This window comes from Ambystoma mexicanum, chromosome 4q (genome assembly GCF_040938575.1).
Source record: "Ambystoma mexicanum isolate Mex_15411 chromosome 4q, UKY_AmexF1_1, whole genome shotgun sequence".
Lineage (NCBI taxonomy): Eukaryota > Metazoa > Chordata > Amphibia > Caudata > Ambystomatidae > Ambystoma > Ambystoma mexicanum.
The window spans coordinates 518,527,212-518,544,733 of NC_090928.1; the positions used below are offsets into that span (position 1 = coordinate 518,527,212).

Here is a 17,522-nt window from a genome sequence, read left to right on the forward strand (position 1 = left end):
CGCGGCTGCGCCTGGAGGGGATCCACGTCTACCCCTACCTGGACGACTGGCTCATCCGAGCAAAGACCAGGGAACTCGCCGCGGAGCACACGGCGAGGACTGTCCAACAACTCGCGGACCTGGGATTCTCCATAAACTACGCCAAGTCCCACCTGGAGCCCGCGCAAGACGCGCTGTTTCTGGGAGCGAAACTCGACACAGTGGCGCTTCTGGCCTCTCCATCGGAGGAAAGGACGAGGGCCATCTTGGGCAAGTTGCAGCGGATGCTGGTTGCGGACGCGGCCAGGGTGAGGTCCATCAAATCCCTCCTCGGAATGTCATCTTCTTGCATTGATCTCATCCACCTGTGCAGGCTTCGGATGCGCCCGTTACAGGAGTTCCTGGACGCTCGCTGGATCCAGACGACGGGCAGCTTCGAGGACAGGATCACACTCGACGAGCGCTTCCGACGAGCGATCAGGTGGTGGGGCACCCACGCACATCTGACGGCGGGCATGGACTTCCAGACCCCTGGCCACCAGAAGACAGTGACCACAGATGCCTCCCTGGAAGGGTGGGGAGCGCACACCGAAAGCCTGCACGCGAGAGGCCTTTGGCTTCCGACGGAGAAGTCCCTCCATATCAACGTCCTGGAGCTCCGTGCAGTGTTTTGGGCCCTCAGGTCCTTTCTTCCGTCCCTTAAGGGCAAGGTGGTGAGAATCTTCACCAACAACGCCACCACCAAGTTCTACATCAGGAAGCAGGGCTGTACCAGATCCCCAGCCCTGTCCAAGGAGGCGCAGGATCTGTGGCATTGGGCCGTCACCCAAGGGATGTTTCTGGTGCCGTTTCATCTGGCAGGAATAAAAAACACCATTGCTGACTCGCTCAGCAGAGAGCTGCGCTCGTGCCACGAGTGGGAACTACGTCAGGATCTAGTGGACCGCCTCTTCCGACGGTGGGGCACACCCCAGATCGATCTGTTCGCGACGGCGACGAACTCCAAGTGCCGGAGGTTCGCCAGCAGGTTTCCCCAGCCGAGGAGCATGGGCGATGCTTTCTCATCCCCCTGGGAGGGCCTGTTTCTATACGCGTTCCCTCCATTGCCATTGCTGATCCGGCTCATCAACCAGCTCAAGAGGTCACGGTGCAGGATGATCCTCGTCGCACCTGCGTGGCCGAGGCAGATATGGTTCCCGGACCTTCTGGACTTGTCAGCGTCCCCGTCAATCAAGCTGCCAGTGGACGCGGATCTTCTCTCCAGGGAAGGAGGCGCCATCCTCCATCACGACCCGAAGTCGCTGAACTTGCAGGCCTAGCTCCTGCAGCGTTAGAGTTTGGAGGTTACGACATACCGGCTGACTGCAGAGAGGTTCTTGCAAAGGCCAGGGCGTCCTCAACTCTTAAATGCTACGGACACAAATGGAAGAGGTTCTCTGTCTGGTGCCACGCACAGAAGATTAACCCTCTACGGATTACGGCTCCTCAAGTACTGCTGTACCTACTGTCGCTGGCCAAGGCTGGACTGGCGCACGCTTCCATCAAGATTCATCTTGCTGCGATCTCCCGATACACCAGAACCATGGGACGGACGTCTTTGTGGTCTCATCGTCTGGTGAAAGAATTCATGAAGGGACTGTTCAGGTTGTTCCCGCCGGTGAAGGCTCTGGCCCCGGCGTGGGAGCTCAACGTGGTGCTGACCAAGCTCATGGGACCTCCGTTCGAGCCTCTGCACTCAGCTCCGTTCAAGTTCTTGTCGTGGAAAACAGCGTTTCTTGTGGCCATCACCACCGCACGACGGGTGGGAGAGATCCAGGCCCTTTCCTGCAAGCCCCCGTACTTGACTTTTCACGACACGAGGGTAGTGCTCAGGACGCACCCCTCCTTCATGCCCAAGGTGCCCTCGGACTTCCACCTCAACGAACCCTTGGTGTTGCCCGTTTTCTTCCCGTCGCCTTCGTCGCCGGCTGAAAGGACTTTGCACTCGCTGGATGTGGCTAGAGCGCTGAAGTTCTACGTGGACCGCACGAAGGGTTTTCGGAAGACGTCACAACTTTTTGTGAACTTTGGACCTGTCAATCAGGGGAAGGCTCTTTCAAAGGCTTCCATTTCTAGATGGCTCTCCGGCTGGATCATGTACTGTCATCGGTTGGCAAACCGACCTCTGCCCGGCTGTCCGAGAGCCCATTCCACCAGAGCGATCGCAGCTACCACGGCGTTCCTATCTGGTGTGCCCCTGCTGGACATCTGCAGGGCTGCTACGTGGAGGTCGACGCACACCTTCACGAAATTCTACTGCGTCGACCGGGATTCCAGGGAGGAGTCCAGGGTCGGCCAAGCAGTGCTGCGCAACCTGTTCGCCTAAGGTGAGCCTGGTGAGAAGGTAAGAGATGCTTAATGTTGAGTTGTTGTATTGCTTAATGTTGAGCCTGTTGCCACCTCCCGTGGTTGTGCATGTGTGTACTGCTATGTATTCTTTTATTCATGAGCATGTGAATCCATGCCAGACCCCATGCTGGAGAAGGAACAAGTTACTTACCTGTAACTGTTGTTCTCCAGCATGGGTCTGGCATGGATTCACATGCAAACCCTCCCACCTACCCCTCTGCGGCTCTTCACTTGGTCATACTGCCACTTCACGTGCTACCAAATCTGAAGATGGCTGCCAGAGGCGGGCCTTAGGGAGATGGCAGTCATTGGCTGTGGTCAATATGACGCAGAGATCAGTGATTGGTTACTACTACGAAAGACAGATCAGAAACGAAACTGATACTGATTTTTCTTTACCGAGGATTCCCAGCCTGACGACGGGGAATATTCATGAGCATGTGAATCCATGCCAGACCCATGCTGGAGAACAAAAGTTACAGGTAAGTAACTTGTTCCATATATTGGGCCAGTGTGGACCTGTAAACATGATCTAGAAGCGCTGCTGACTTAAACCTTCACGGGGGTCTGTGTATTATCAATTCTAGGATTTGCATCGTTATCTGTATAGGGGAGTGGTCGGAATAAGTATCTGTGTATCGGTTACCCAGCCGATGAACTTGTGGGATAGTAACCATACATCTATTTTAGAGTGCATGTCATGCACCGAAGAGTAACGCATATATGCTCTCCTCGTGCCATGCAGGGTGCGCCAGGCGTCCTGCAAACCGAAACCGGACATGTGGTTCAGTATCGTACGGTCCGCGATAGTCTAGGCCCTGGGGTGATCTGAAGTGCGATCTAAGTGTGTGTGTCTAGGATGGTGTTGATATCTCCCCCACATATGTAGCGTGCCTCGAGGTTGCAGCCAGTTTTCCGAATAATGCAGTATAGAAGGTGGGGTTGTCTCGTTCTCTGGATCTTAATGCCCAAGGGTCAGACCTCTACAAGGGTCTTGAGATTGATCCATAAAGATAGGGCGTCGCTGCAACATGGCTGGAGGAAATGCTTGATGTCTTCATGGTCATCCCCTGATCTGCAGCAGGCTGCATCTTTTTGTAGGTGTCTTGGCTCCAAAAGACCACTTTGGGATAAAACGAGGAGTCCAGCAGCCATTCCCCCAATTCAGGCCAGGGTTGCCCCCAACCCACCAGTGGTTAGGGTCTGCACCATTCAAACTGGCAAGCGCTGTCCAAACATGGCCTGCCTTTTGCCTCACATTTTTCCTGCAACAGACCTACCACTGGCCAAATTCTGGATTGGACTAAATGTTCCAGCCCTTGCATCCGGCCAGATGCTTGCACCTGATAAATTTGAGTTTTTTCCTGGAAAGGGCTTACCATGTAAGGCATTTACGGATTTGCGAGAGCATAAAGGAGGCCAAAGGACAGGGCGAAAAACGTGCAGCGCTGCTATATTACGCATACAGTGCTTAAAATGGCATTATGCAGTAAAATGCAAAAGTGCACTCAAGAAAAAAACAAATAGAGTAGAAAAATATTTATTGCCGCCAGCCCTTCCTGAATACGTAACTGAAATGTTACAAAAAAGAAAAGGGATACCAAGTACCCCTGCAGCACTTCACTGTGAAGTGATGTCTGCTGCATAAAAACAAGGAATCTCACAATGGCATTGGTAGCTTTAGAGACTGGCAAGGGCCCACAAAAGAGATGAGGCAAGCAAGTGAACAAAAGTAAAAAAGCGTTACTTGCCTCTAAAAGTCAGGACAGTAGTCCAAACATAGCAAAAAGGATTCCATTGATGTCAATGGAGAGAAAGCTGCAAATAGAAAATCTGTCCTAACCTGGTTAATTCCTCCAAACTGAATTAGTTGCCACAAGTGGCAACTGTGGAATTACTACCTGTTTATGAGATTTGGTTAGTCGCCATCCTGCAGCCCTGCAAGACTGCTTTGGGAACGTCTTTTACAATGGCAGTCATTTATTTTTTATTTTAGGTAGTGCCTCAATGTACATGCAGAAGATTTTACCTCCTGCTGGGTTTGTAAACACTGGAGGTAATCCAGTGTTTTGGGATTTCTCTTCACACTTCATCTGATCTTCCGAAGTGTTATTCTGAAAACCTGTCACTTTTGAATGTCTCGAATGAAACCTGTTTTAAAATTAACGTGTCCTTTAATTTTCAAAGTTTCCTGTTACATGAGCAAGCACACCTATTCACTCATACTGACGCATGCAAAACACCTTGCATACAAGCACACATAGATCTAGGCACTAACATGTTTATTTTTAATTACTTACCCGCTGCTATATCCCCACAGGATGGCCTGACTCTGCACACTGTCAAGGCGAGGTGTCAACCACACCACTCACTATCACCTGGTGCCAGGATTCCATTGCCCCTAGTAGGCCATAGTGTAGGGATGTGCACAACGGCGCCCTAGTTAAGGGGACCTGCAGCCCCTTGGACAGGATTCCCAATGGGGCATGTAAGGATTGGGAAGGAACACCCCTGGCATTGAATTAAGGGCATATCCAGGCTTGGGGTACTGACGACAAGGGGAATCTGGGTTCCCCCACAACGCGCCAGCTCAGGAGTGCCCGCTTAGCTGCTTGCTGCAAGCGGGGCTGAGATCTGGTTTTTCCAGAACATAGCAAAACCTGATGGGTTATCTCTCCGACTCCCATTATGAACAAGCTGCCCATGCTTTAAAATAAAACTATTTTCCACGCTAATTTTGAGGGAACTAACCACCTGTGCTGGGTCTACTGAGATTTTCAACCCATTACAAATGGCAGTTAGGAAAGTTGTGGGGACTAGGAGTGCTTCAGCACTTTGTGCATGTATTTCTGACATTGGTAGGATGTCTGGGAAATCTTTATATGTGGCTGCAATTGACTTGTCAGCAGCACTTGACAATGTCAATTTTACATGGTTATGTCAATAACTCACAAACTGGGGCATCGACCAAGGTTTACTACGTATGATTCGGCTGCTTTGCACAGACAACTCAAAGAAGGTCAGATTGAATACCCTAGGAGATCTGTCTCAGAGTTTTCCCTTATTTAAGGGCGTTCGTCAGGGTTGCGTCTTAGCCCCCACTCTTTTTAATCTCTAGCTGATTTGTGGGAGGTAAGATGTGGGATGGGGGGGGGGTGGTTTGCCCCAAAATGGTCAGATCTACTAGTGAAAATTATAGCATAAACTGATGATCTTATATTGTTGGATTATACGCCAGCAGGTCTGTCTTTTAGATGGTGTGTAAAGCTTTCTTAATGAGAGCGACCTGATGATCAATCCAACAAAATCCCATGTGGTGATCTGTACCACCAAACAAAAAATGAAATCATATGTTTGAAAATTAAAAAACATTCCTATTATGAGGGTAAACTTACTGAGTTATTTGAGTTGCATTATATCTGCAAAAACAGTCGTAAAATCTTGGTGATAGAATGGAGGGACGCGCTCCTGTATTTCTCTGATGAAGATGGTAAGACGCAAATTATGTGCGTATTCTCTACTTCGCCTAATAGTTTTATTGACTGAAAGTCGCTGTAATTGTTATGTATGGTTGTGAACTGGTGACAATGACAAATAGGACATTTTTGATTCGCCTGGAAGGCAAAATCTGGAGATCCACCATGGCTCTTACAAAGTGAGTCCCAATTAGAGTAATTCGATCAGAAATTGGACTAACTTCATGCCAGGTGAAGTGTTTTTCATTTAAACAAACTTATGCACTCTGCAAAACAAACACTGGGTTTTTACCTTTGAGTTATTGTTAATGAAGTCAACCCCTAGTCTTTTTTTTTTTACTCTATTTAATAGGAGATGTTTGATATTTTTTTAATAAAATGATTGATCTTGACTTTCTAAATTCAGTTTCTCCAGCATGGGGTCTGGCATGGATTCACATGCTCATGAATATTCCCTGTCAGGCCGGGAATCCTCGGTAAAGAAAAAATCAGTATCCGTTTTGTTTCTGATCTGTCTGTTTTAGTAACCAATCACTGATCTCTGGGTCATACTGCCCCCAGCCAATGACTGCCCTCTACCTAAGCCCCTCCCCTGGCAGCCATCCTCAGATTTTTACTGCACGTTCAAGTGTTGGGAGTCGTCGTGTTTTAGCTCTCGAGCTTTTACTGTATTTTCGCGCTTTTTCAGGAGAATGTTCTCATTTTTTCGGTTAATCGAGCCTCAAGCCCCACCGTTTCTACTTCCGATAACGGGGACCCGTTTCGGAATTCTTCTACGCCCCTCAAGGTTGAAGTTTTCATCGAGTTACGCTTCTTTGAAGATTCCAGAAGATCTGTGGCCTACCTTAACGGACATGGCCCAGGACAAGGGAAGCTCGACGCCCGGATCCAAGCTGTTCAGGAGCTGCCCAGGATGCGGATTGCAAAATGTTTTCAAGGAGGACGAGCATTCGCGATGTCTCTACTGCCTTTATGAGGACAAGACGCACGTGGAGAAGGACTGTGCGTTCTGCAAGAACCTGTCGGAACGGACCAAGCAATATCGTCGTTCCTGCCTCGCCGCCTGGCTCGAGAAGGGCACAGCAGGTGAGAAGGCAAAGAAAAAGTCTGAGCGGTCTTCTAAGTCCTGTGAGGGCGCCCAGGCGACAGGGGCCCAACAGAAGGCCAAGCACCGCGAGTCCATGGGCACCGGGAGCGCCGAAAGGTCGGGCTCCTCGGCTGCCAGGCAGGGCGCGACTTCCCCGGCACGATCAACCACGAGCCAGCGCTCTGGCTCAGGGAAGAGGAAGTCAGAGAACCCGGGTAAGCTTCTGGAGAGCCCTGGTCGATCTCGAGGGAGCCGAGGGGGAGCGAGGGGATGACCCTCCCCCCAAAGCGAAGGCCCAGTATGCACCTAAGGTGGTGAGGGCCTTGATCCACCCGGCAAAGGCCTCTATCGAGGTTGTTGCAGCGGCCCTGGCGAAGCCAGCAGAGGCTACGCCAGTGGAGGCGGCCTCGGAGCCCAGAGTTTCCCTGCCGCCGCGGAGGGAATCCTCTTGCCAGACCCCCGTGAAGACCCTGGCGGAAAAAGAGGGGGGGCGGTGGCCATTACGGACTCAGATTCAGCCTTCGAGGAGGATCAGGTGGAAACCGTGAAAGGCCTCAACGAGAGGTTCGAGAAGGTTCGATCCCTAGGGAAGGTTCCCGCTGATGTGATCGAAGATAGCGACAATGACGACGGCCCAGTGGAGCAGCCATCCCGTCCGTCGCAGCCATTACCCGAGCCCCAGGATAGCTCGGTGGCCATTTTGTTGGCGATCCAATCCTTATGTACTGAGATAAGGACGAGGTTACCACGGACCCCGACGGAGGATCCAGAACAAGGCCTGTCGGGAAGCCCTCCGAACAAGCGGAGGAGAGTCCACCGCGCTCCGCCCTTCGTGTCCGTGAGGCCTGTGGACCCCTCATCCCCTTCGCCGGACCCTCGGGAGGATACGGCGACAGACGACGACTGCGGCGATGACACAATGGACATCCCGTCATCACTCCCCCTCCCCTCCCCCCCGGGGCTCTCTGCCCGACGAAATTGGCTCTTTTCACGCCATGATAGCCAGGGCATCCTAGCTCTTCCAGCTCTGCCCTGAGGAACAGAAAAAGGAAGGTTTTCTTTACCAACGACGAGAGGCCAAGAGAAAGACGGCCCTCGCGGTGCCGTTGCTCGATGACATCTGGGACGAGGGGCTGGCTATCCTCAAGAACCCACGACACCCGCCAAGAGGGACAGGTACAAGAAGAAGTACCGGGTCCCCGATGCCGCCCCCTTGTGCCTCAGGGCCCAGCCCACGCCGGACTCTGTCTTCTCAGCAGCGGCCAAGAAGAAAGCAGCGGGTGCGGCGGTTTCAACTTCCACTTCCCCGCCGGACAGCGAGGGCAAGAAGTTGGAATCAATGGAACGACGAGTCATATCGGCGGCGAAGATTAAGGCGGCCAATGCCTTAGTGATTGTGGCCCGTTACGACAGGGAGCTTTGGTTCAAGATGGCTCCTCTGCTAGACTTCCTGCCGGACGACAAGAGGGCGGAGGCCCTAAAGATTCTGCAGGAAGGAGAGGTGGCGTCGGATCACGCTATAACTGTGGGAACGGACATTGCCCATACTGGATTTCGCCAACTAGGCAACAGGGTTTGCCTCAGACGACGAGGATGGCTCAAGGCGACGGACTTTCGCCAGGACATCCAGACCAGTGTGTTGGACATGCCGTTCGACGGCAACAACCTGTTTGGTAAGATGGTGGATGAGTCCCTCCAGGCCATCAAGACGGATACGGAAACAGCCTGAGCCCTAGGAGTCCTTCAGCAACGGCGGCCCTTTCAGAGCTCTGGAGGCAGACGGGGAGCCTCCAAGGGATCCAGCGGCGGCTTTTCTACTTACCGCTAGGTGGCCCGCTCCTCATCCCAGGAGACCTAAAGAGGCCGCGGCAAGCAAGGAGGGTCTCGCTGCCGTCTGCAAGGTGGCAAGGCCTCCTCCAAGCAGGACTGAACCGGCCGTAGCGTCGGGCCCCGACCGAAGCACCCCGGTGGGAGGCCGGCTGACGAAGTACGTCAGCGTGTGGGAGTCCATCTCCACCGACCGTTGGGTGTTGGACACCCAGGTCCGCGGACATTCGCTGGAATTTCAAAGGAAGTGTCCTCGCATTCCTCCCGTTGCCAGGAAGGAGAATCGCGTCCCTCAACTGCTGTTGGAGGTAAGTGCGATGCTCAAGAAGGGTGCCATTGAGCTCGTCCCCAAGAGGCTCCGGGGCTCCGGAGTATACTCAAAATACTTCCTTGTCAGAAAGAAGACAGGCGGTTGGCGCCCCATCCTGGACCTGCGTCGGTTGAACGAGTACATCAAGGTACAGAAATTCAGGATGGTCACCCTCCAGCACGTGCTGGGACAGCTGGAGGAGGGTGACTTCCTATCGTCACTGGACCTGGAGGATGCTTACTTCCACATCCCCATTCTAAAAGGACACAAAGTTCCTCAGATTCGTAGTCCAGGGATGTCACTACCAATTCAGAGCCCTGCCGTTCGGATTAAAGTCGGCACCCAGGGTGTTCACCAAGTGCCTCGCACCTGTGGCGGCGCGGCTGCACCTGCAAGGGATCCACGTCTACCCATACCTGGACGACTGGCTAATCCGTGCAAGGTCAAGAGAACTCGCCGTCGAACACACAGCGAGGACCGTCCGCCTGCGCACGGAGCTGGGATTCGCCATCAACTACCCCAAATCCCATCTGGTCCCGTCGCAGGTGGCACTGTTTCTGGGAGCGAAGCTTGATACAGTGAAGAGACTGGCATCTCTGTCAAAAGAAAGGACGAAGGCAATTATGGGCAAGGTGCAGCGCCTGTTAGCCACGGATGTGGCCAGAGTGAGGTCCATCAAGTCCCTCATCGGGATGATGTCCTCATGCATCTACCTTGTGCCCCTTTGCAGACTTTGGATGCGTCCGCTACAAGAGTTCCTCGACGCCTGCTGGATTCAAGCGGCAGGCAGCTTCGAAGACAGGATCCCGCTCAACGAGGAGTTCCGTCGGGCTATTCTGTGGTGGGGTACCCGTGCGCACCTCACGGCAGGCATGGAGTTTCAGGCCCCGGCGTATCAGGAGACGGTAACGACGGACGCCTCCCTGGAGGGATGCGGGGGGCCCACACCGGAGATCTCAACGCAAGAGGCCTCTGGCTCCCGGAGGAGAGATCTCTTCACATCAACATCCTGGCGCTACGAGCCGTGTTCTGGGCGCTCAAATCGTTCCTTCTGTCCCTCAAGGACAAAGTGGTGAGGATCTTCACCGACAACACCACCACGATGTTCTACATCCGGAAGCAGGGGGGCACCAGATCCCCAGCCCTATCCAAGGAGGCCCAGGGTCTGTGGCACTGGGCCGTCGCCCAGGGGATGTTTCTGGTTCCCTTCCACCTGGCAGGAATAAAAAACACCATTGCCGACTCACTCAGCAGGGAGCTGTGCTTGTGCCACGAGTGGGAACTACGCCAGGACCAGGTGGATCGGCTCTTTCAGCTGTGGGGCAAACCCCAGATCGACCTGTTCGCGACAGCGATGAACTCCAAGTGCCAGAGGTTCGCCAGCAGGTTCGCACAACCGAGGAGCATGGGCGATGCTTTCTCGTTCCCTTGGGACGGACTGTTCCTGTACGCGTTCCCTCTGTTGCCGTTGCTGCTCCGTCTCATCAACCAGCTCAAGAGGTCCAGGTGCAGGATGATCCTTGTCGCACCGGCGTGGCTGAGACAGATCTGGTTCCCGGACCTTCTGGACTTGTCAGTGTCCCCACCTATCAAGCTGGCGACGGACACGGATCTTCTCTCCAGAGATGGAGGTGCCATTCTCCATCACGACCCGGAGTCGCTGAACTTGCAGGCTTGGCTCCTACAGCACTAGAGTTTGGAGGATACAATATCCCGGCTGACTGCAGAGAGGTTCTTGCAAAAGCCAGGGCGTCCTCAACTCTCAAATGCTATGGACATAAGTGGAAGAGGTTCTCTGTCTGGTCCCGTGCACAGAAGATTAACCCTCTGCGGATTATGGCCCCTCAAGTATTGCCGTACCTACTGTCGCTGGCTAAAGCTGGACTGGCTCACGCCTCCATCAAGATACATCTGGCGGCAATTTCCCGATACACCAGAACTACAGGACGGGCGTCCTTGTGGTCTCATCGCCTGGTGAAGGAATTTATGAAGGGACTATTCCGATCGTTCCCGCCGGTGAAGGCCCCTGCCCCGGCGTGGGAGCTCAACGTGGTGCTGACCAGGCTCATGGGGGGGGGGGGGGGGCCCCATTCGAGCCTATGCATTCGGCGCCGTTGAAGTTCCTGTCGTGGAAGACAGCATTTCTTGTGGCCATCACCTCCGCACGACGAGTGGGAGAGATCCAGGCCCTGTCTTGCAAGTCTCCATACTTGACTTTTCACGACACGAGGGTGGTGCTGAGGACACACCCCTCCTTTATGCCCAGGGTGCCGTCGGACTTCCATCTCAACAAGCCCTTGGTGTTGCCAGTTTTCTTCCCGTCGCCTTCGTCTCTGGCCGAGAGGACTTTGCACTCGCTGGATGTGGCTAGAGCTCTGAAGTGCTACGTGGACCGCACGAAGAGTTTTCGGGAAAAAACACCACAGCTGTTTGTGGACTTTGGACCTGTGAATCAAGGGAAGGCTCTCTCGAAGGCTTCCATTTCCAGATGACTCTCCGGCTGCATCATGCACTGTCACCGGTTGGCAAACCGACCGCTGTCCTGCCGTCCGAGAGCCCATTCTACCAAAGCGATCGCTGCTACCACAGCGTTCCTGTCTAGTGTGCCCCTGCTGGACATCTGCAGGGCTGCTACGTGGAGGTCAACGCACACCTTCACAAGATTCTACTGCGTCGATCGGGACTCCAGGGAGGAGACCAGGGTCGGCCAAGCAGTGTTGCGCAACCTGTTCGCTTAAGTTGAGCCTGGTGAGGAGGTAAGAGATGCTTAATGTTGAGTTGTTGTATTGCTTAATGTTGAGCCTGTTGCCACCTCCCGTGGTTGTGCATGTGTATACTGCTATGTATTCTTATATTCATGAGCATGTGAATCCATGCCAGACCCCATGCTGGAGAAGGAACAAGTTACTTACCTGTAACTGTTGTTCTCCAGCATGGGTCTGGCATGGATTCACATGCAAACCCTCCCTCCCTCCCTCCCCTCTGCGGCTCTTTACTTGGTCATACTGCCACTTTACGTGCTACCAAATCTGAGGATGGCTGTCAGTGGAGGGGCTTAGGTAGAGGGCAGTCATTGGCTGGGGGCAGTATGACCCAGAGATCAGTAATTGGTTACTACTAAGAAAGGCAGATCAGAAATGAAACTGATACTGATTTTTTTTTTCTTTACCGAGGATTCCCAGCCTGACGACGGGGAATATTCATGAGCATGTGATTCCATGCCAGACCCATGCTGGAGAACAACAGTTACAGGTAAGTAACTTGTTCCTTATGTACTGAAAAAGAAAATCAAACGCGGAGACATAAATATGGACTTCGAGGCTCTGGGGAGATTGGGGTTTAAAGAAAAAATGGATTTCTACCTCCCCATTGATGAACCAAGATTGTAACTATGCAAGCTTCCTTCTCAGAAATTTAGGTAACGCCATCTTAGTTTTCGTTTTGTCTACCAACCCTTGAGGTGATTGGTCCTAAAGTAGGCTTACCTAAGGAACTCGGCGGATGTTGCTGGTGTGGGCAGGCACAGTTGGAAACCCTTTTTAATTTGGTATTGGATTGTCCTGCTTTTTTGAATGAGAGGATCGTACATCTGGGTCCTTTTTTACAACCACTCTGGTCTTGACAAACTGTTTATGGGGCAGATTAATGCTAACTTCAGATCAATCTCTTATATTAGCCTTGGGCAAAATATTGGAAATCATCTTTTCTGCACTCTATTTAATGAAGCTTGGAGAATATGATCTGAGCTTGGTCTGGGATGGCTGAAAGCGCTGTAGTGATTGGTGATTTATTGAGGGACACTCTTGGAGAACCGCCTGGCTGCTTGGGATTGAAATTTGAACTGAAACGGTTTTCTTCAATCTTCAACTGAAATGGTTTTATTACGCTCTTAACTATGTCTATATTTGAACTTCTTTAATATTTCTAAATGTATTATACTGAAACTGATTTCTACACGTTTTGTATGTTAATATTTCTCTTGAAAATAGTCTGAAAATGTTGTGTAAATTGAAATGCACTTAAAAAATTAAACAATGACAAAAGATCAGCTTTTGAAGAGTTAAAGCCTCTTTTTGTTCATTATCTGCCTGGTCCTGCTTTTTTATGTTAACTTTGTTTAATGCAGCTGCTTTATTTATTTTTAAGACAATTTTGTAGTCTGGGATTGTATTTTATTGCTCAACTCTTTTGGTCATGTTTTGTACAGCATGCAGACTAGCTTCGGTGTCTTGGGTTAAACACATGGGAAATAAATGAGTGCTTTAAGTGTGATGCGCACGTCTTCATTATAATGCTGTATTCTGCACCACACAAACATCCTCATTCTGTCTGCACTCGCCCAAATAGAGCCACAGTGCTAAATCGAGCCTACTCTCTCCATTAAGCAGCATGAAAGAAGGTAGGAGAATCCATGAAGTTTGATTTCATGAGGCATGTTTAGAATGGTATGGTATTCCAGGTTCTGTCATTTGCATGGATTCTTGCTGTGGAAGAAATTCATAAAGTCCATCTTTGTGGTATGCCATAAAATCAAAGCGCAGCTGATAAATGGATTGTTGTGAGCTATGTGCTGGGACAGCATCTCGAAATCACATCCACGTTTACTATCTTTATTTTTTCCTTCCTTTCACAGAGATCGGGATGTATTAAGGTCTAATTCATTTCTCCTTCAACCAAATTCCATTGAATTTCTTCAAGAGAACACTAAATATTGATGAATTTTGTGTTTTTGTTTCAGGGAATAAATCGCAAAGGGAGGAGCTGGACTCCATTCTCTTTCTTTTTGAAGTAAGTATGATTTTATTGCTATGGCATGATGGATGGAATGGGATTGGTTGAATGTTATTGTAACAAAACAATTGGGAAATACAATTTCGAAGGGATTGTGTCTTCCGACGTATTCCTCATCTTAATAGATTCACTTCCAGCTTGCTGGCCTTGGAACATTTTTTCAGTAGAGGGCGCAGCGCGTCGACCGCCCTCGAGTTGGTGTCCCTCGACAGCCTTAGGTATCGGCGCCAACGTCATCATGCGTATAAATAGACTTGAGCAGCGTCCGTTGCTCAGTTCCGTTTTTCCGCGCTTCGTGGGCCTCGGAATCGTGTTGCTCAGTTTGTTAATCAAGTAGATTCTACTTATTCCTCGAGTATATCTTACTCTTTTCGATGGCTTCCTCATCTGAACCGTCGACCCCACGGTCCGGCTTCAGAAAGTGTTGAGATTGTGGAAAGAAAATGTCGTTGATGGATGCGAGGACTGCATGTCCATGACGGCGAAAGCCTTGAAGGAGCGTAAGGGGAAGCTTGAAAGAGGTAAGACTGTTAAAACTTCTACTCCTTTGAAAATTTCTTCAGCATAGTCAAGACATTCGTCTCCTCGCCGTCACAGGTAACATTCTAGTTCGAGGTCTCAAAGCAGTTCCCATCAATCTTTGAGTTCCAAACATTCGAAAAAGAGGTGTCGAAGATCTCCCTCTTCGTCGTCTTCTGTTTCCCTTGAAAGGGTCACCTGCCCCACAAACACAGCTCTCCAACTAAGTGGGAGGAATTCCGTAAAAAGATGCTTAGTGTCTTCGAGAAAGCAGCCTCGATCCCCTCGGAGACTGGCTAAAGGTGATACCCTGGGTGAAAGACCTGAAAAATCGAAACTCCGCGAGTCGTTGCACCCGGCGAAAGAAACTGCTCTAGAGCGTCACGAACCCTCGAGCAAAGGCAGTAAGACCTCGTCATCGGCGCCTTCGTCGAAGGCCCCTTCGACTCATAAATCTGCGTCATCTACGCCATTATCTAAGGGCCCATCGACGCATAGATTGGTCGGATCAACGCCGATAAAGGAGAAACCTACGGCTGTCGCTACCTCGCAGTCAGTCCTACCGAGGGCTTCCACCATGACCTCGAATGTCGTTGATAACCTCAACGACTCCGAGTAGGATTCTGATCCTCTAGAGTTCTTCGAGGTCGCTTCATACCTTTTCGACACCTTTTTCGGTTTCTTCGAAGCCTGCCTTTGACTTCCGCGTCGACATTTTCTCAACCGGGTAGAATTTGCCAAACCAGACCCAGGGGAACATGCTGAGACCCCTTATAGAACTTTAATGGCCAGAATAATAGAATTCATGGGTTGGTCTGCACCTTCACCTGCTTTTCAACAAGATGATCTTACAGACATCTTAATTAAAGGCCCACAGGAAGATCCTGTGGTTCCATTCCATACTGCATTACAGAGGAAAATATCGACCAACTGGGAAACTCCTGAGGTTATCCCGGCAGTTAACAAAAAACGATCTGCCGCCAAATATAGGGTATCTGCTTCTGACCCCGAATATTTGTCCAAACATCCAACTCCAGAGAGTCTGGTTGTTCAAGCAGCAACTTCATCGAACAATAGATCTGCATACCCTACTGTTCCACAAGACAGGGATGATAAGAGATTTGACGCTATGTCAAAAAAGGTCTTTTCTGCGTGTAGCATGGCACTTTAATCCTTTAATGCTACTTGTACGCTCGCAAGATTCAGCCATACACTTTGGGAGTGTGCTTCATCAGCGGCTGACTGCGTCCCGGAAGGAGAAGAAAGGGAAGCTTTTCTGAACATCATTAAAGATGGGAAAGACGCAATGTGCGAGTCCCTTCAAACTGGCATTGAATCTGCTGACAGTATCGGCAGAGCCATGGCGGCAAGTGCTACAATCCGCAGATTTGCGTGGTTGCGAAAGTCTGGTTTTGCTCCAGATGTACAGACCAGACTTTTGAATATGCCCTTTGACGGCTCTTTATTTGGTAAGAAGGCTGACAGCCTAGAGAAGTTACAAACATCCAAGGCAGCAGCAAAATCCCTTGGATCTGCAGTCCGTCAAACTCCCTATCGCCCCTCAGGAACCTCTTGGAGAGGTAGGTCCTTTCGTTTTTATTCCGCATTCGGAAAAGGCAGAGGACAGCCGGCTCAAAGAGGCCAAAAGAAATTCACCCGAGGTGGACGGGTTAAAAGTACAAAAGCCGCAGCAGCTGCAGGTGCCTCTTCACCCTTGGCATCTGCATCAGCTGCCTCTAAACCACTCTGAGGACTCGCCTCACAAGACACCAGTAGGGGGCAGGTTAACTCAACATCTGACGGAATGGCAGGCTATTACGTCAGATGCTTGGGCACTGGAGACAGTTGCCCAAGGTTACTGCCTGCCTTTTCTACGCACCCCTGAGTCACCCACCGGGGAACAACTCTTTGAAGTTTCCAGATCCGCTCCTTTTGCAGGAGAATCTAGACCTGCTAGAGACAGGTGGCATAGAACCGGTACCTGTAGCGGAGAGGAACAAGGGTTTGTATTCCCCCCTACTTCTTGATACCGAAGGACAGAGGACTGAGACCCATCTTGGACTTACGAGAATTGAACAAATTCCTCAGGAAGGACAAGTTCAAGATGGTAACGCTCTCTCAGATCCTTCAGGCCCTCCAGCTTCAGGACTGGCTGGTATCTCTAGACCTTCAGGATGCTTATTTCCATCATCATCATAAGTTTATTAGGAAACAAATTATCCATAAACCTTTAACAGAATAAAAATGCATACATTACCAAAAGTCAATTCAACGTATTAAAAAAATATCGAGTATAAATGTACAAACAATGCATATTTAAAATGTGCATGTGTGTAAGTCGGGTAATGTCCACAAAGAGCAGCCAAACAATTCATTACGATTTAAAATTTCAGAGCTCAATCAAATTCTGTACCACGGTTTTGGATCTCCGATACCAGGCCCGTCTCAAATAATGCACCATACCCCAAGCCACTGGAATCGTAGCTGCCGACAGCACATAACATAAGGCAGGCTTAGCCTGAAACATGCCGGCCGATCTGAGTAGTGGCAAAAGTGTTCTCCGTGTTAAGTCTATATAATGTGGGCAGAACAATACAAAGTGTAGGAGATCCTCCGCCAGCCACTGACAAAAGGGGCAAGCTGTAGGTTGCACACTATCTGTCCAGCTTTTAGTTCGTGCCCCTAACCATAAGCAATCAAACCGTGCTCTAGTCAAAGCCCAGCGGTCTACAGGATTATCACTATGGTGTAGATATGGCTGAATAGCATCTGTTGTTGCATACACAATATGCCTTCTGTTTGCACCAATGCGTACGGCAGCAGACTCCCTATTTGCCACCAAAATGGTTTTGAACAGTTGCTTTTGTGCCCTAACCATACATGGGGTCAAAATGTTTGGTGGGCAAACTAGATTGGCGCCGTTTAACTGTCTGATGCATTTCTGAATATACCTGAGCCATGGGATTTTCTTTACTGCTGAGCTGCTTAGGAGGGCTCTTAAAATCTTATGTGAGAGAATTGCTTTCTGATTTGCCCATAATGCCAACCAATGCGAGACCGGAGCCAATAACCACTCATCAGCAATATGGGGGCATCCTAGTTCCAAATGTGTCCCATAGTTTGAGGCAGACTGCGGCAATCCAAG

The 17,522-nt window shown here is 50.6% G+C and overlaps 1 protein-coding gene across 4 annotated transcripts in view; it reads left to right on the plus strand.

Annotated features, from left to right (window-relative positions):
- Positions 1-17,522, plus strand: part of RALGAPA2 (Ral GTPase activating protein catalytic subunit alpha 2) — a 3,672,963-nt gene that overhangs the window by 203,167 nt on the left and 3,452,274 nt on the right. For all 4 annotated transcript variants that reach the window (XM_069608069.1, XM_069608071.1, XM_069608070.1 and 1 more), the window contains exon 3: positions 13,806-13,855. In XM_069608069.1, the coding sequence (XP_069464170.1) occupies positions 13,806-13,855 (50 nt within the window). The remainder of the gene's footprint in view (positions 1-13,805; positions 13,856-17,522) is intronic.